This window comes from Cherax quadricarinatus, chromosome 69, assembly GCF_038502225.1.
Source record: "Cherax quadricarinatus isolate ZL_2023a chromosome 69, ASM3850222v1, whole genome shotgun sequence".
In the NCBI taxonomy this organism is placed as follows: domain Eukaryota; kingdom Metazoa; phylum Arthropoda; class Malacostraca; order Decapoda; family Parastacidae; genus Cherax; species Cherax quadricarinatus.
The window spans coordinates 22,088,604-22,104,928 of NC_091360.1; the positions used below are offsets into that span (position 1 = coordinate 22,088,604).

Here is a 16,325-nt window from a genome sequence, read left to right on the forward strand (position 1 = left end):
GTTCCACAACACCAGCTGGTGGTGGCTTGTTCCAAAACACCAGCTGGTGGTGGCTTGTTCCACAACACCAGCTGGTGGTGGCTAGTTCCACAACACCAGCTGGTGGTGGCTAGTTCCACAACACCAGCTGGTGGTGGCTAGTTCCACAACACCAGCTGGTGGTGGCTAGTTCCACAACACCAGCTTGTGGTGGTTAGTTCCACAACACCAGCTAGTGGTGGCTAGTTCTACAACACCAGCTGGTGGTGGCTAGTTCCACAACACCAGCTGGTGATGGTTTGTTCCACAACACCATGTGGTGGTAGCTAGTTCCAAAACACCCGCTGGTGGTAGCTTGTTCCACAACACCAGCTGGTAGTGGCTTGTTCCAAAACACCAGCTGGTGGTGGCTAGTTCCACAACACCAGCTGGTGGTGGCTTGTTCCAAAGCACCAGCTGGTGGTGGCTAGTTCCACAACACCAGCTGGAGGTGCCTTCTTCCACAACACCAGCTGGTGGTGGCTAGTTCAACAACACCAGCTGCAGGTATTGGCTAGTTCCACAACACCAGCTGGTGGTGGCTTGTTCCACAACATCAGCTGGTGGTGGCTTGTTCCACAACACCAGCTGGTGGTGGCTAGTTCCACAACACCAGCTGGTGGTGGCTAGTTCCACAACACCAGTTGGTGGTGGCTTGTTCCACAACACCAGCTGGTGGTGACTTGTTCCACAACACCAGCTGGTGGTGACTAGTTCCACAACACCAGCTGGTGGTGGCTTGTTCCACAACTCCAGCTGGTGGTGGCTAGTTCCACAACACCAGCTGGTGGTGGCTTATTCCACAACACCAGCTGGTGGTGGCTTGTTCCACAACACCAGCTGGGTGGTGGCTTGTTCCACAACACCAGCTGGTGGTGGCTTGTTCCACAAGACCAGCTGGTGGTGGCTTGTTCCACAACACCAGCTGGTGGTGGCATGTTGCACAACACCAGCTGATGGTTGCTTGTTCCACAACACCAGATGGTGGTGGCTTGTTCCACAACACCAGCTGGTGGTGGCTAGTTATTCAACACCAGCTGGTGGTGGCTTGTTCCACAACACCAGATGGTAGTGGCTTGTTCCAAAACACCAGCTGATGGTGGCTAGTTCCACAACACCAGCTGGTGGTGGCTAGTTCCACAACACCAGCTGGTGGTGGCTAGTTCCACAACTCCAGCTGGTAGTGGCTTGTTCCACAACACCAGCTGGTGGTGGCTAGTTCCACAACACCAGCTGCTAGTAGCTTATTTCACAACACCAGCTGGGGTGGCTAGTTCCACAACACCAGCTGGTGGTGGCTAGTTCCACAACACCGCTGGATGTAGCTTGTTCCTTAACACCAGCTGGTGGTGGCTAGTTCCACAACACCGGCTGGTTGTGGCTAGTTCCACAACACCAGCTGGTGGTGGCTTGTTCCACAACTCCAGCTGGTAGTGGCTTGTTCCACAACACCAGCTGGTGGTGGCTAGTTCCACAACACCAGCTGGTAGTAGCTTGTTTCACAACACCAGCTGGTGGTGGCTAGTTCCACAACACCAGCTGGTAGTGGCTTGTTCCACAACACCAGCTGGTGGTGGCTTGTTCCACAACTCCAGCTGGTAGTGGCTTGTTCCACAACACCAGCTGGTGGTGGCTAGTTCCACAACACCAGCTGGTAGTAGCTTGTTTCACAACACCAGCTGGTGGTGGCTAGTTCCACAACACCAGCTGGTAGTGGCTTGTTCCACAACACTAGCTGGTGGTGGCTTGTTCCACAACTCCAGCTGGTGGTGGCTTGTTCCACAACACCAGCTGGTGGTGGCTTGTTCCACAACACCAGCTGGTGGTGGCTAGTTCCACAACACCAGCTGGTGGTTGCTTGTTGGATAACACCAGCTGGTACTGGCTTGTTCCACAACATCAGCTGGTGGTGGCTAGTTCCACAACACCAGCTGGTGGTGGCTTGTTCCACAACACCAGCTGGTGGTGGCTAGTTCCACAACACCAGCTGTTGGTAGCTAGTTCCACAACACCAGCCGGTAGTGGCTTGTTCCACAACACCAGCTGGTGGTGACTTGTTCCACAATACCAGCTGGTGGTGGCTTGTTCCACAACACCAGCTGGTGGTGGCTTGTTCCACAACACCAGCTGGTGGTCGTTAGTTCTACAACACCAGCTGGTGGTGGCTTGTTCCACAACACCAGCTGGGGGTGGCTAGTTCCACAACACCAGCTGGTGGTGGCTTGTTCCACAACTCCAGATGGTAGTGGCTTGTTCCACAACACCAGCTGGTGGTGGCTAGTTCCACAATACCAGCTGGTAGTGGCTTGTTCCATAACACCAGCTGGTGGTGGCTTGTTCCACAACTCCAGCTGGTGGTGGCTTGCTCCACAACACCAGCTGGTGGTGGCTTGTTCCACAACACCAGCTAGTGGTGGCTAGTTCCACAACACCAGCTGGTGGTGGCTTGTTCCACAACACCAGCTGGTAGTGGCTTGTTCCACAACATCAGCTGGTGGTGGCTAGTTCCACAACACCAGCTGGTGGTGGCTTGTTCCACAACACCAGCTGGTGGTGGCTAGTTCCACAACACCAGCTGGTGGTGGCTAGTTCCACAACACCAGCCGGTAGTGGCTTGTTCCACAACACCAGCTGGTGGTGACTTGTGCCACAACACCAGCTGGTGGTGGCTAGTTCCACAACACCAGCTGTTGGTGACTTGTTCCACAACACCAGCTGGTGGTGGCTAGTTCCACAACACCAGCTGGTGGTGGCTTGTTCCACAACTCCAGCTGGTAGTGGCTTGTTCCACAACACCAGCTGGTGGTGGCTAGTTCCACAATACCAGCTGGTAGTGGCTTGTTCCATAACACCAGCTGGTGGTGGCTTGTTCCACAACTCCAGCTGGTGGTGGCTTGCTCCACAACACCAGCTGGTGGTGGCTTGTTCCACAACACCAGCTAGTGGTGGCTAGTTCCACAACACCAGCTGGTGGTGGCTTGTTCCACAACACCAGCTGGTAGTGGCTTGTTCCACAACATCAGCTGGTGGTGGCTAGTTCCACAACACCAGCTGGTGGTGGCTTGTTCCTTAACACCAGCTGGTGGTGGCTAGTTCCACAACACCAGCTGGTGGTGGCTAGTTCCACAACACCAGCCGGTAGTGGCTTGTTCCACAACACCAGCTGGTGGTGACTTGTTCCACAACACCAGCTGGTGGTGGCTAGTTCCACAACACCAGCTGGTGGTGACTTGTTCCACAACACCAGCTGGTGGTGGCTTGTTCCACAACACCAGCTGGTGGTGGCTTGTTCCACAACTCCAGCTGGTGGTGGCTTGTTCCACAACACCAGCTGGTGGTTGCTTGTTCCGCAACACCAGCTGGTGGTGGCTAGTTCCACAACACCAGCTGATGGTGGCTTGTTCCACAACACCAGCTGGTTTTGGCTTGTTCCACATCTGTTGGTGGTGGCTAGTTCCACAACACCAGCTGGTGGTGGCTTGTTCCAAAACTCCAGCTGGTAATGGCTTGTTCCACAACACCAGCTGGGGGTGGCTTGTTCCACAACACCAGCTGGTGGTGGCTAGTTCCACAACACTAGCCGGTAGTGGCTTGTTCCACAACACCAGCTGGTGGTGACTTGTTCCACAACACCAGCTGGTGGTGGCTAGTTCCACAACACCAGCTGGTGGTGGCTTGTTCCACAACACCAGCTGGTAGTGGCTTGTTCCACAACACCAGCTGGTGGTGGCTAGTTCGACAACACCAGCTGGGGGTGGCTTGTTCCACAACACCAGCTGGTGGTGGCTACTTCCACAACACTAGCTGGTGGTGGCTTGTTCCACAACACCAGCTGGTGGTGGCTTGTTCCACAACACCAGCTGGTGGTGGCTTGTTCCACAACACCAGCTGGTGGTGGCTTGTTCCACAACACCAGCTGGTGGTGGCAAGTTTCCCAAAACCATCTGGTTGAGGCTAATTCCTCACCACCACCTGGTGGTGGCTAGTTCCTCACCAACAAATGGTAGTGGCTAGTTCCACAATACCAGGTGGTTGAGGCTAATTCCATAACACCAGCTGATGGCTTCGAGTTCCACACCACCAGCTGGTGGAGGCGAGTTTCACAACACCAGCTGGTGAAGGCTAGTTCCACATCACCAGCTTGTATACATGTCTATTTAGTGGTGTATGATATATTACCAGCAACAGCTGGTAATATATCATACAACACCATCTTCTGAAGCTCCATATAACGCCAGCTGGTGTTGGTGGTGCATCATCATGAAGCACCACACAGGGATGCTAAATGTAACACCATCTGGTAGTGCATAATTCAATAACAAACAATAGTACGCATCATGCAACTCATCTTGCTCACCATCAACCAAAACTTGGGATGAATTTCGAACATAATCGATTATTGGGAAAATGCCAGTAGTAAAATATCGATAAGTTTTTACAACAAAATTTATTGCTTGAGTCTGGCGGGAAATAATGCATCCGCTGTAAATTTTATTGTTCTCCTATTTTTAGACTTTCTCTCGACGCTTTCTATGGCTGGTGGTCTGTGTCACACACAGCTACAGTCTAGTGGTCTATGGCACACACAGCTACAGTCTAGTGGTCTGTGACACTACACAGCTACAGTCTAGTGGTCCGTGTCACACACAGCTACAGTCTAGTGGTCTATGGCACACACAGCTACAGTCTAGTGGTCTGTGACACCACACAGCTACAGTATAGTGGTCTGGGGCACCATACAGTTGCAGTCTAATTGTCTGCGGCACACACAGCTACAGTCTAGTGGTCTGTAGCACTCACAGCTACAGTCTAGTGGTCTATGGCACACACAGCTACAGTCTAGTGGTCTGTGGCACACACAGCTACAGTCAAGTTGTCTGTGACACACACAGCTACAGTCTAGTGGCCTGTGACACACACAACTACAGTCTAGTAGTCTGTGCCACACACAGCTTCAGTCTAGTGGCCTGTGACACACACAACTACAGTCTAGTGGTCTGTGACCCACACAGCTACAGCCTAGTGGTCTGTGGCACACACAGCTACAGTCTAGAGGTCTGTGACACACACAACTACAGTCTAGAGGTCTGTGCCACACACAGCTTCAGTCTAGTAGTCTGTGGCACACACAGCAACAGTCTAGTAGTCTGTGGCACACACAGCTACAGTCTAGTGATCTGTGGCACACGCAGCTACAGTCTACTGGTCTGTGGCTCCACACAGCTACAGTCTAGTGATCTGTGGCACACGCAGCTACAGTCTACTGGTCTGTGGCACCACACAGCTACAGTCTAGTGGTCTGTGACACACACAGCTATAGTTTAGTGGTCTGTGACACACACAGCTACAGTTTAGTGGTCTGTGGCGCACACAGCTACAGTCAAGTGGTCTGTGGCACACACAGCTACAGTTTAGTGGTCTGTGGCGCACACAGCTACAGTCAAGTGGTCTGTGACACACACAGCTACAGTCTAATGGTCTGTGGCTCACACAGCTGCAGTCTAGTGGTCTGTGACACACACAGCTACAGTCTAGTGGTCTGTAGCACACACAGCTACAGTCTAGTGGTCTGTGGCACACACAGCTACAGTTTAGTGGTCTGTGACACACACAGCTACAGTCTAGTGGTATGTGGCACCACACAACTACAGTCTAGTGGTCTGTGGCACACACAGCTACAGTCTAGTCGTCTGTGGTAGACAAAGCTACAGTCTAGGGGTCTGTGGCACACACAGCTACAGTCTAGTGGTCTGTGACACACACAGCTACAGTCTAGTGGTCTGTGACACACACAGCTACAGTCTAGTGGTCTGAGACACCACATAGCTGCAGTACAGTGGTCTGTGGCACCACACAGCTACAGTCTAGTGGTCTGTAACACACACAATTACAGTCTAGTATTCTGTGCCACACACAACTTCAGTCTAGTGGCTTGTGACACACACAACTACAGTCTAGTGGTCTGTGACACACACAGCTACAGTCTAGTGGTCTGTGACACACACAGCTACAGTCAAGTGATCTGTGGCACACACAGCTACAGTTTAGTGGTCTGTGGCGCACACAGCTACAGTCAAGTGGTCTGTGACACACACAGCTAAAGTCTAATGGTCTGTGGCACACACAGCTGCAGTCTAGTGGTCTGTGGCACACACAGATACAGTCTAGTGGTCTGTAGCACACACACCTACAGTCTAGTGGTCTGTGGCACACACAGCTACAGTCTAGTGGTCTGTAGCACACACAGCTACAGTCTAGTGATCTGTGGCACACACAGCTACAGTTTAGTGGTCTGTGACACACACAGCTACAGTCTAGTGGTATGTGGCACCACACAGCTACAGTCTAGTGGTCTGTGGCACACACAGCTACAGTCTAGTCGTCTGTGGTAGACAAAGCTACAGTCTAGGGGTCTGTGGCACACACAGCTACAGTCTAGTGGTCTGTGACATACACAGCTACAGTCTATTGGTCTGAGACACCACACAGCTGCAGTACAGTGGTCTGTGGCACAACACAGCTACAGTCTAGTGGTCTGAGGCACACAACTACAATCTAGTGGCCTGTAACACACACAACTACAGTCTAGTAGTCTGTGCCACACACAACTTCAGTCTAGTGGCCTGTGACACACACAACTACAGTCTAGTGGTCTGTGACACACACAGCTACAGTCTAGTGGTCTGTGGCACACACAGCTACAGTCTAGTGATCTCTGACACACACAGCAACAGTCTAGTTGTCTGTGGCACACACAGCTACAGTCTAGTGATCTGTGGCACACGCTGCTACATTTCTAGTGGTCTGTGACACACACAGCTACAGTCTAGTGATCTCTGACACACACAGCTATAGTCTAATGGTCTGTGACACACACAGCAACAGTCTAGTTGTCTGTGGCACACACAGCTACAGTCTAGTGATCTGTGGCACACTCAACTACAGTCTAGTGGTTTGAGGCACACACAGCTAGTCTACTGGTCTGTGGCACCACACAGCTACAGTCTAGTGGTCTGTGACACACACAGCTACAGTTTAGTGGTCTGTGGCACACACAGCTACAGTTTAGTTGTCTGTGGCGCACACAGCTACAGTGAAGAGGTCTGTGGCACATACAGCTACAGTCTAGTCGTTTGCGGCACACACAGCTACAGTCTAGTGGTCTGTGGCACACACAGCTACAGTCTAGTTGTCTGTGGCACACACAGCTACAGTCTAGTGGTCTGTGGCACATACAGCTACAGTTTATTGGTCTCTGACTCACACAGCTACAGTCTAGTGGTATGTGGCACCACACAGCTACAGTCTAGTGGTCTGTGGCACACACAGCTACAGTCTACTGGTCACTGACTCACACAGCTACAATCTAGTGGTCTGTGGCACACACAGCTACAGTCTACTGGTCTCTGACACACACAGCTACAGTCTAGTGGTCTGTGGTACACACAGCTACAGTTTAGGGGTCTGTTGCACAAACAGCTGCAGTTTAGTGGTCTGTGACACACACAGCTACAGTCTACTGGTCTCTGACACACACAGCTACAGTCTAGTGGTCTGTGGCACACACAGCTACAGTCTAGTGGTCTGTGGCACACACAGCCACAGTCTAGTAGTCTGTGACACACACAGCTACAGTCTCTTGGACTGTGGCACACACAGCTGCAGTCTAGTCGTCTGTAGCACACACAGCTGCATTCTATTGGTCTGTGGCACACACAGCTACAGTCTAGTGGTCTGTGGCACACACAGCTACAGTCTAGTGGTCTGTGGCACACACAGCTACAGTCTAGTGGTCTGTGGCACACACAGCTACAGTCTGGGCGAGATACCTTACCATCCAGGAAACTCTCGGTTCACTCTATCAGGCTTTTGAAGACGCAGATGTTTATATTAAGGTCTAGAAGAACTACCAACTAATACACAGGTTTCTACCAAATGCTGTCATGTTCTTTACAATCTAGCTTGGTTGTTTGTAGCTCTTTAAAAATTTATTTGACTTCCGTTATTTTCCATGTCTTGTGACCAACTAAGTATTCTGTATACACAAAACACAAGTTGTATATTCCATCATACGTCAGATGATATTTCTCCTCTCACCATGACATCCCAGTTGGCTCTAGTCTCCTCTGTCAAGAATTAGATACATGTGTAATATCTGGGTATCTTCATCGTAGACGTTTCACCATGATAACGACATGATAACGACGTATAAAATACTGAGAGGAATTGACAAGGTGGACAGAGACAGGAGGTTCCAGAGACTGGACACAGTACAAGGGGACAGTTGGAAGTGAGCACAGAGTAGTCAGGAAGTGGAATAGTTTGGGAAGCGATGCAGTGGATGCAGGATCCATACATAGCTTTAAGAAGAGGTATGGCAAAGCTCACGGTTCAGGGAGAGTGACCTAGTAGCGGCCAGTGAAGAGGCGGGGCCAGGAGCTTGGACTCGACCCCTGCAACCTCAACTAGGTGAGTTCAACTAGGTGAATACACACACACACACACACACACACACACACACACACACACACACACACACACACACACACACACACACACACACACACTCAGATATCCAGAAACAACTTTAACTTCAACATTTCCTTCCAGTATGTAAAGTAAAAGGACACAAGTGCAGCTAATGAGACATTTATTGTGGCAACGTTTCGCTCTCCAGGAGCTTTATCAAGCCATTACAAACAATACATGGACACAGAGGGTATATAAAGGCCCAGCACAAGATCACAGAAAGTGTTCCAGTAAATTTTCTAAATTAACATTAAATTTCCTATTATTTCATCCTCATTCGTTATAGCAGAATTATTTAGCAGTGAGCGAACAAGTAGACCATTACCACAACAATGTCGTCGGTGCTGCCACTGTGGTGATCCAGCAAACTATTGTTGATCACAAGAGTTATTTGTTAAGTCAGACCATAACAATGGTTCTTGCCACCATCCACCATCTTGTCTAAACTTGGGTGAAAGGCGCCTAGTGTATTCTGGTCACTGTAAATATCATATAAATATTCACGTACCTTTCACCCAGGTAGATCTGTTTGTGACTTGATAAATCCCACTGTGTGGGCGAAACGTTGTTAATAAAGTATTGCATTATACTGCTTTTGTGTTTATATTTCCAAAGAGAGAGTCGGAAACATCCCTTCGTTGTCTGCCTCTACTTACATTCCCATGTTTATAATATTCCCTGTGATGCATTTACCGACGATTGTCGTACATTTTCTCGCATGGCCATGTACACCACTTGTCAGATCTCGCATAACCATGTACACCACCTGTCAGTTCTCACATGGCTATGCACACAACTTGTCAGTTCTCACATGGCCATGCACACAACTTGTCAGTTTTGTAGATGAATGGTTCAGAGAACCGACATGTTGATAAATTAGACACATGTGCAACTCTTGGGTATCTTTATTGAGGAAACGTTTCGCCACACAGTGGCTTCATCAGTCCATACGTAGGAGAAACTTGAAGAACAGGAGGAGAATGAGGTAATCAGTCCCTCAACCTTGAGTCGATGTGTTCAGTCCATCAATCTTGAATAGAATGTCAGTTTTCACTTGGGCATGCACACAACTTGTCAGTTCTCACATGGCCATGCACACAACTTGTCAGTTCTCACATGGCCATGCACACAACTTGTCAGTTCTCACATGGCCATGCACACAACTTGTCAGTTCTCACATGGCCATGCACACAACTTGTCAGTTCTCACATGGCCATGCACACAACTTGTCAGTTCTCACATGGCCATGCACACAACTTGTCAGTTCTCACATGGCCATGCACACAACTTGTCAGTTCTCACATGTCATTCCACAAATCTCTACAACACTTCCACCACAAAACCAATCTCTTCTTTTAACTAATTAACTTTCGCTTCAATCTTACCCTGTAATAGCAGTTTCATTGTACCAACTTGGTTCTAACCTCTCACTACAGCAAATCCTAAATAACGGTCTGTCATAGTTGTCGCCCCTCTATAAACACACATTCATAAGTAAACCCAGTAATATTTTTTATTTTGTGTACATATTTATCTTCTTTCTCGTTTTAATAAAAAGTATTATCTATAATCAAACCTATTTCTAAGCATCGTTCAATTAAAGAGCTTTATTATCCTCTACTACCCAAATATTTACGTGACATCTCCCATAATGTCTGTGTCTCCTCCATACACTTCTCTTCCCCAGGTGTATAAAAAATAATTCTTGAATTTAAACATATATACCAAGTCTTCAGCTGTCCATAGTTTATCATTTAATGTTACATATACCCCATCTTTAGCGCTAGGTTTCTCAAATACATCTGTTTTTATCCCATTTGCTTCTCGTGATTGCCATTCTAGTCCTTTCAGTTTTGTGTTGTCTACACCGAGAATATGTAATTTCTTTTCATTCATAACATAACAATCAATTCTTCCCATTTATACAACATCTACGTAGATTAGACAACTTAATACAAAAAAATCGATTCTTTTAGCCACGTTTCAAGACCCAGTACTGAGGGTGGAAACATTCTTCTCCAATTTCCAATGTAAGTGAAAGGAAACAATACAAAGATGGTAAGACTGGACAGAGGGAAGCAGATGACTACATAGAAGACGCACGGATGATCCAGGGTCACAAAGTGGTGATAAAATGCTTCATCTTATACATTCCCCCTCATGAAAGGTTCCTTGATGTTGGTGAGGGGCTCTTGATTTAGGGAATTGAATCTGTGCTCCAGTTCCCCGAATTAAGCCTGAATGCCTTCCACATCCCCCCCCAGGCGCTGTATAATCCTACTGGTTTAGCGCTTCCCCCTTGATTATAATAATAATAATAATAATAATCTTATACATTCAACTCGGTCTCTGCTTCACATTCCATCAACTGTGGTCTTCTTTTTCCAACTGTGTCGAGTCCAACTTGAGGAATGTATATGTCTGGAAGATTATAAGTTCCTAGTGAAGGAAAGGGATAAGAAGAGAGAGAGAGAGAGAGAGAGAGAGAGAGAGAGAGAGAGAGAGAGAGAGTAAGACAGCAGGCAGCAAGAGTTACATGGTTAAGCAAGCATGCAATGCTAAGCAGCATGGAGCAGCAGCAAGGAGCGAAGCAGCAGCAGCAGCAAGAGCAAGCAGCAAGTGTTGACATAGCTACAGCAGGAGCAGAAGCCATAAGTTGTTATTGAACCAGCAGCAGCAGCAAGCATTGTTATTGCTTGCTTGAGCAGCAAGGCAGCAGCAGGCAGCAGCAGGACTAGCAGCAGGAGCAGAAGCAGCAAGCAGCAGCAGCAGCAAGTTGCTGTTATGCTTAAGCAGCAGGGAGCAGAAGCAGCTGTTAAGGCAGCAGCAAGAACAGCAGCAGCAAGCGAGCTGCAGCAGCAGCAGCAGCAGCAGCAGCAGCAGCAGCAGCTGTTGCTGCAGCAGCTGTTGTTAACCAGGCACAGTCCTCCACCCTCCAGCCTACTCCCAAAAACTTCAAAAAAATAACTCAGAACATCCGTTGAATGGAACAGTTCAAAAATAACCCTCTGATAGAAGATTATTATTATTATAATCAAAAAGAAGCGCTAAGCCACAAGGGCTACACAGCGCTGCACACTCTCATGGATGAGGGAAGCTTCCGAGGACCTCTCGCTCCCTCATTAACAGTCACACTAACTTAAAAGACTGAAGGAGCCAGTATATTAAGGTGAGAAGGATTGGGACGGGACCAAGAGAAAAAGAAAAAGTAGTAGTAGTAGTAGTAGTTGTAGTAGTTGTAGTAGTAGTAGTAGTTGTAGTAGTTGTAGTAGTTGTAGTAGTAGCTAGACAGTAGCTTGCAGTAGTTGCAGTAGCAGTAGCAGCCGCAGTACCGCAGCAGCAGCAGCAGCAGCAGCCTGCAGCAGCATCAGCAGCAGCAGCCTGCAGCAGCCTGCAGCCAGCAGCAGCAGCCAGCAAGCCGCAGCAGCAGCAGTCAGTCCCAGCAGCCTGCAGCAGCAGCAGCCAGCTGCAGCCAGCCGGGCAGCAGCAGCAGCAGCAGCAGCAGCAGCAGCAGCAGCAGCAGCAGCAGCAGCAGCTGCAGCAGCTATGTGGCAGCAGCAGCAGCAGCAGCCTGCAGCCAGCAGCAGGGCCAGCAGCTGCAGCAGCAGCAGCACCAGCAGCAGCAGCTGCAGCAGCTGCAGCAGCAGCAGCAGCAGCAGCCGAAGCAATCCAGCCAGCCTGCAGCAGCAGCAGCCTGCAGCAGCTGCAGCAGCAGCAGCAGCAGCCTGCAGCAGCCTGCAGCAGCAGCAGCAGCAGCAGCCTGCAGCGCAGCTGCAGGCAGCAGCAGCAGCCGCAGCAGCCTGCAGCAGCTGCAGCAGCAGCAGCAGCAGCAGCAGCCGCAGCAGCCTGCAGCAGCTGCAGCAGCAGCAGCAGCCTGCAGCAGCTGCGGCAGCCAGCAGCAGCAGCAGCCTGCAGCACGCAGCAGCAGCAGCAGCAGCAGCCGCCGAGCAGCCGCAGCAGCAGCAGCAACAGCTGCAGCAGCCGCAGCAGCAGCAGCAGCAGCAGCCTGCAGCAGCCGGCCAGCAGCAGCAGCAGCTGCAGCAGCTGCAGCCAGCAGCAGCAGCAGGCAGGAGCCAGCAGCCGCAGCAGCAGCCAGCAGCAGCAGCCAGCAGCCTGCAGTGCCAGCTGGCAGCTGCAGGCAGGCGCAGCAGCGGCAGCTGCAGCAGCTGCAGCAACCTGCAGCAGCCTGCAGCAGCAGCAGCCGTAGCAGCAGCCTACAGCAGACAGCAGCAGCAGCAGCCTGCAGCAGCTTGGCAGCAGCTGGCAGCCAGCAGCAGCCAGCAGCAGCAGCAGCCTGCAGCAGCTCGCAGCAGCCCGTACAGCCTGGGCAGCACAGCAGCAGCCGAAGCCACCTGCAGCAGCAGCAGCAGCCAGTCTGCAGCAGCAGCAGCAGCCAGCAGCTGCAGCAGCAGCAGCAGCCGGCCACCAGCTGCACCAGCTGCAGCAGCAGCAGCAGCAGGCAGCAGCCGCTGCAGCAGCAGCAGCCAGCCGTCGACGCAGCAGCAGCAGCAGCAGCAGCAGCAGCAGCAGCTGCAGCAGCTTGCAGCAGCAGCAGCAGCAGCCAGCAGCAGGCCAGCAAGCAGCAGCAGTCAGGCAGCCTGCAGGCAGCAGCAGCAGCAGCAGCAAGGCAGCAGCAGCAGCAGCCGGCCATTCGTCAGCAGCAGCAGCAGCCGCAGCAGCTCGCAGCAGCAGGCAGCAGCCGCAAGCAGCCTGGCCAGCAGCCGCAGCCAGCAGCAGCCGCAGCAGCCGCAGCAGCCGCAGCAGCCAGCAGCAGGCAGCAGCCGCAGCAGCCCAGCAGCAGCAGCCAGCAGCCTTCAGCAGCCGCAGCAGCCGCAGCAGCAGCAGCAGTCCAGCAGCAGCCGCAGCAACAGCAGCAGCAGCAGCCGCCGCAGCTGCAGCAGCAGCAGCCGCAGCAGCAGCAGCAGCAGCAGCAGCAGCAGCAGCAGCAGCAGCCGCAGCAGCCGCAGCAGCCTGCAGGCAGCAGCAGCCTGCAGCAGCTGCAGCAGCAGCAGCAGGAGCAGGCAGCCACAGCAGCTGCAGCAGCAGGCAAGGCCAACAGCCAGGCTAGCCAGCAGCAGCAGCAGCAGCCGCAGCAGCAGCAACAGCAGCAGCCTGCAGCAGCAGCAGCAGCAGCAGCCGCAGCAGCAGCAGCAGCCGACCTGCAGCCTTGAGCAGCAGCAGCAGCGACAGCCTGCAGCAGCAGCAGCAGCCTGCAGCGGCAGCCTGAACGCCAGGCAAGCCTGCAGCAGCAGCAGCAGCAGCAGCAGCAGCAGGCAGCAGCCAGCAGCTTGCAAGCAGCAGCAGCAGCAGCCTGTCCCCTAGCAGCAGCAGCAGCAGCAGCCAGCAGCAGCAGCAGCAGCTTGCAGCAGCCTGCTCCGCAGCAGCAGCAGCAGCAGCAGCAGCCTGCAGCAGCAGCAGCCGCAGCAGCAGCAGCAGCAGCAGCCTGCAGCAGCAGCAGCCTGCAGCAGCAGCAGCAACAGCATTGCAGCAGCAGCAGCAGCCGGAGCCATTGGCCATTGCAGCAGCAGCAGCCGCAGCAGCAGCAGCAGCAGCATTGCACAGCCAGCAGCCTGCCAGCAGCAGCAACAAGCAGCAGCTCATGGCCAGCAGCAGCAGCAGCAACAGCTGCAGCAGCAGCAGCAGCCGCAGCAGCAGCAGCAGCAGCCGCAGCAGCTCGCAGCAGCTGCAGCAGCAGCAGCAGCTAGCCGCAGAAAGCAGCAGCAGCAGCAGCCAAGGCAGCAGCAGGCCAGCAGCAGCAGCCAGCAGCAGCAGCAGCAGCAGCAGCATAAGGGCCTGCAGCAGCAGCAGCAGCCCAGGCCAGCAGCAGCAGCCTTTAGCAGCAGAAGCCAAGCAGCAGCAGCAAGCAGCAGCAGCTGCAGCAGTGTTACAGCAGCAAGCAAGCCAGCAGCAGCAAACAGCAGCCAGCAGCAGCTCCAGCAGCAGCAGTGCAGCAGCCAGCAGCAGCCTGCAGCCGTAAGGCAAGCAGCAGCAAGCAGCCGCACCGCAAGGTTCAGTCAGCTAAGCAGTCAGCAGCCAGCAGCCAGCAGCCGCAGCAGCAGCAGCAGCAGCAGCAGCAGCCAGCCAGTCCACAAGGCAGCAGCAGCAGCAGCAGCAGCCAGCAGCAGCAGCAGTCAGAGCAGCAGCAGCAGTCAGCTGCAGCAGCAGCAGCAACAATAGCAGCAGCCTGCAGCAGCAGCAGGCAGCAGCAGCAGCCCCAGCCTTAGCAGCAGCAGCAGCATCTTGCAGCAGCAGCAGCAGCAGCCGCAGCAGCAGTCAGCCCCAGCCATTAGCAGCAGCAGCAGCAGCTGCAGCAGCAGCAGGCAGCAGCTGTAGCCAGCAGCAGCAGCAGCAATTGCAGCCAACCCAGTCCATTGCAGCAGCAGCAGGCAGCCAGTCAGCAAGCAGCAGCAGGCAGCCAGCCAGCAGCAGCAGCAGCAGCAGCAGCAGCAGGCAGCAGCAGAGCACGCACCAGCAGCACCAGCAGCTGCAGCAGCAGCAGCACAACAGCCGTGCCAGTGCTAGCAGCAGCAGCAGCAGCCAGCAGCCAGGCAGCAGCAGTCAGCCAGCTGCAGGCAGCCAGCTACCAGCCAGCAGCAGCAGCCAGCAGCAGCAGCAGCCAGCAGCAGCAGCAGCTGCAGCAGCACCTGCAGCCAGCAGCAGCAGCTAAGCAGCAGCCTGTCAGCAGCAGCTGCAGCAGCTGCAGTGCAGAACAGCGCAGGCAGCCAGCAGCAGCAGGCAGCAGCAGTCAGCCTAGCAGCAGCAGCAGCTGCGCCAGCAGCAGCAGCAGCCAGCAGCAGCAGCAGCAGCTGCAGCAGCAGCAAACAGCAGCAGCAGTCAGCAGCCAGTTGCCGGGAGCAGTAGCAGTGCTGCAGTAGCAGGCAGCAGCAGCAGCTGCAGCAGCAGCAGCAGTGGCAGCCTACCCAGTCGCCGTGAGCAGCAGCACTTAGCAGTCAGTAGCAGCAGCAGCCAGCAGCAGCAGCAGCAGCAGCAGCCAGCAGCAGCAGGTGCAGCAGCCAACAGCAGCCTGCAAAAGCAGTAGCAGCAGCTGCAGCAGTAGCAGGCAGCAACAGCCTGCCGCAGCAAGGCAGCAGCAGCAGTCATGTTGCTACAGCAGCCTGCAGCAGCAGCAGCTCGCTGCCAGCCAAAGGCAGAACAGCTGCAGCAGCAAGCGTTGAGCTGAGGCAGCCAGCCAGCAGCAGCAGCAGCCGCAGCAGCAGCAGCAGCCGCAGCAGCACTGAGCAGTCCGCAGCAGCAGCATGAGCAGCAGCCAGCAGCAGCAGCAGCAGCAGCAGCAGCAGCTGCAGCAGCACCTGAGCAGCTCCGCAGCAGCAGCAGCAGCAGCCTGCAGCAGCAGCAGCAGCAGCAGCAGCAGCAGCCAGCAGCAGCCAGGCCAGCTGCCAGCCAGCAGCAAGGTTGCTGAGCAGCAGCAGCACACTGCAGCAGCAGGCAGCAGGGTAGCAAGCAGCAGCAGGCCTGCCGTGCAGCAGCAGAAGCAGCTTGTCAGCAGCAGCCAGCAGCAGCAGCAGCAGCCGCAGCAGCAGCAGCAGCCGCAGCAGCAGCAGCAGTCATTGCAACCAGCAAGCAGCCAAGCAGCCAGCCTGCAGCAGCAGCAAGCAGCAGCAGCAGCAGCTGCCAGCAGCAGCAGCAGCTGCAGCAGCAGCACCAGCCTGCAGCAGCACAGCAGCCGCAGCAGCAGCAGAACAGCAGCAGCAGCAGCAGCAGCAGCAGCCTGCAGCAGCAGCAGCAGCTGCAGCAGCAGCAGCAGCTGGGCAGCAGCA

At 53.6% G+C, this 16,325-nt stretch overlaps 1 protein-coding gene across 1 annotated transcript; it reads left to right on the plus strand.

Annotated features, from left to right (window-relative positions):
- Positions 1-13,048: 13,048 nt before the first annotated feature.
- Positions 13,049-15,422, plus strand: LOC138854790 (uncharacterized; the record flags this gene model as incomplete). The annotated part of the gene is made up of 6 exons (XM_070099882.1): positions 13,049-13,076; positions 13,152-13,225; positions 13,275-13,691; positions 13,787-13,886; positions 13,950-14,149; positions 14,925-15,422. Coding segments are annotated over 6 exons (1,317 nt in total), but the record flags the coding sequence as incomplete, so codon positions are not given.
- Between the last annotated feature and the right edge of the window lie 903 nt (positions 15,423-16,325).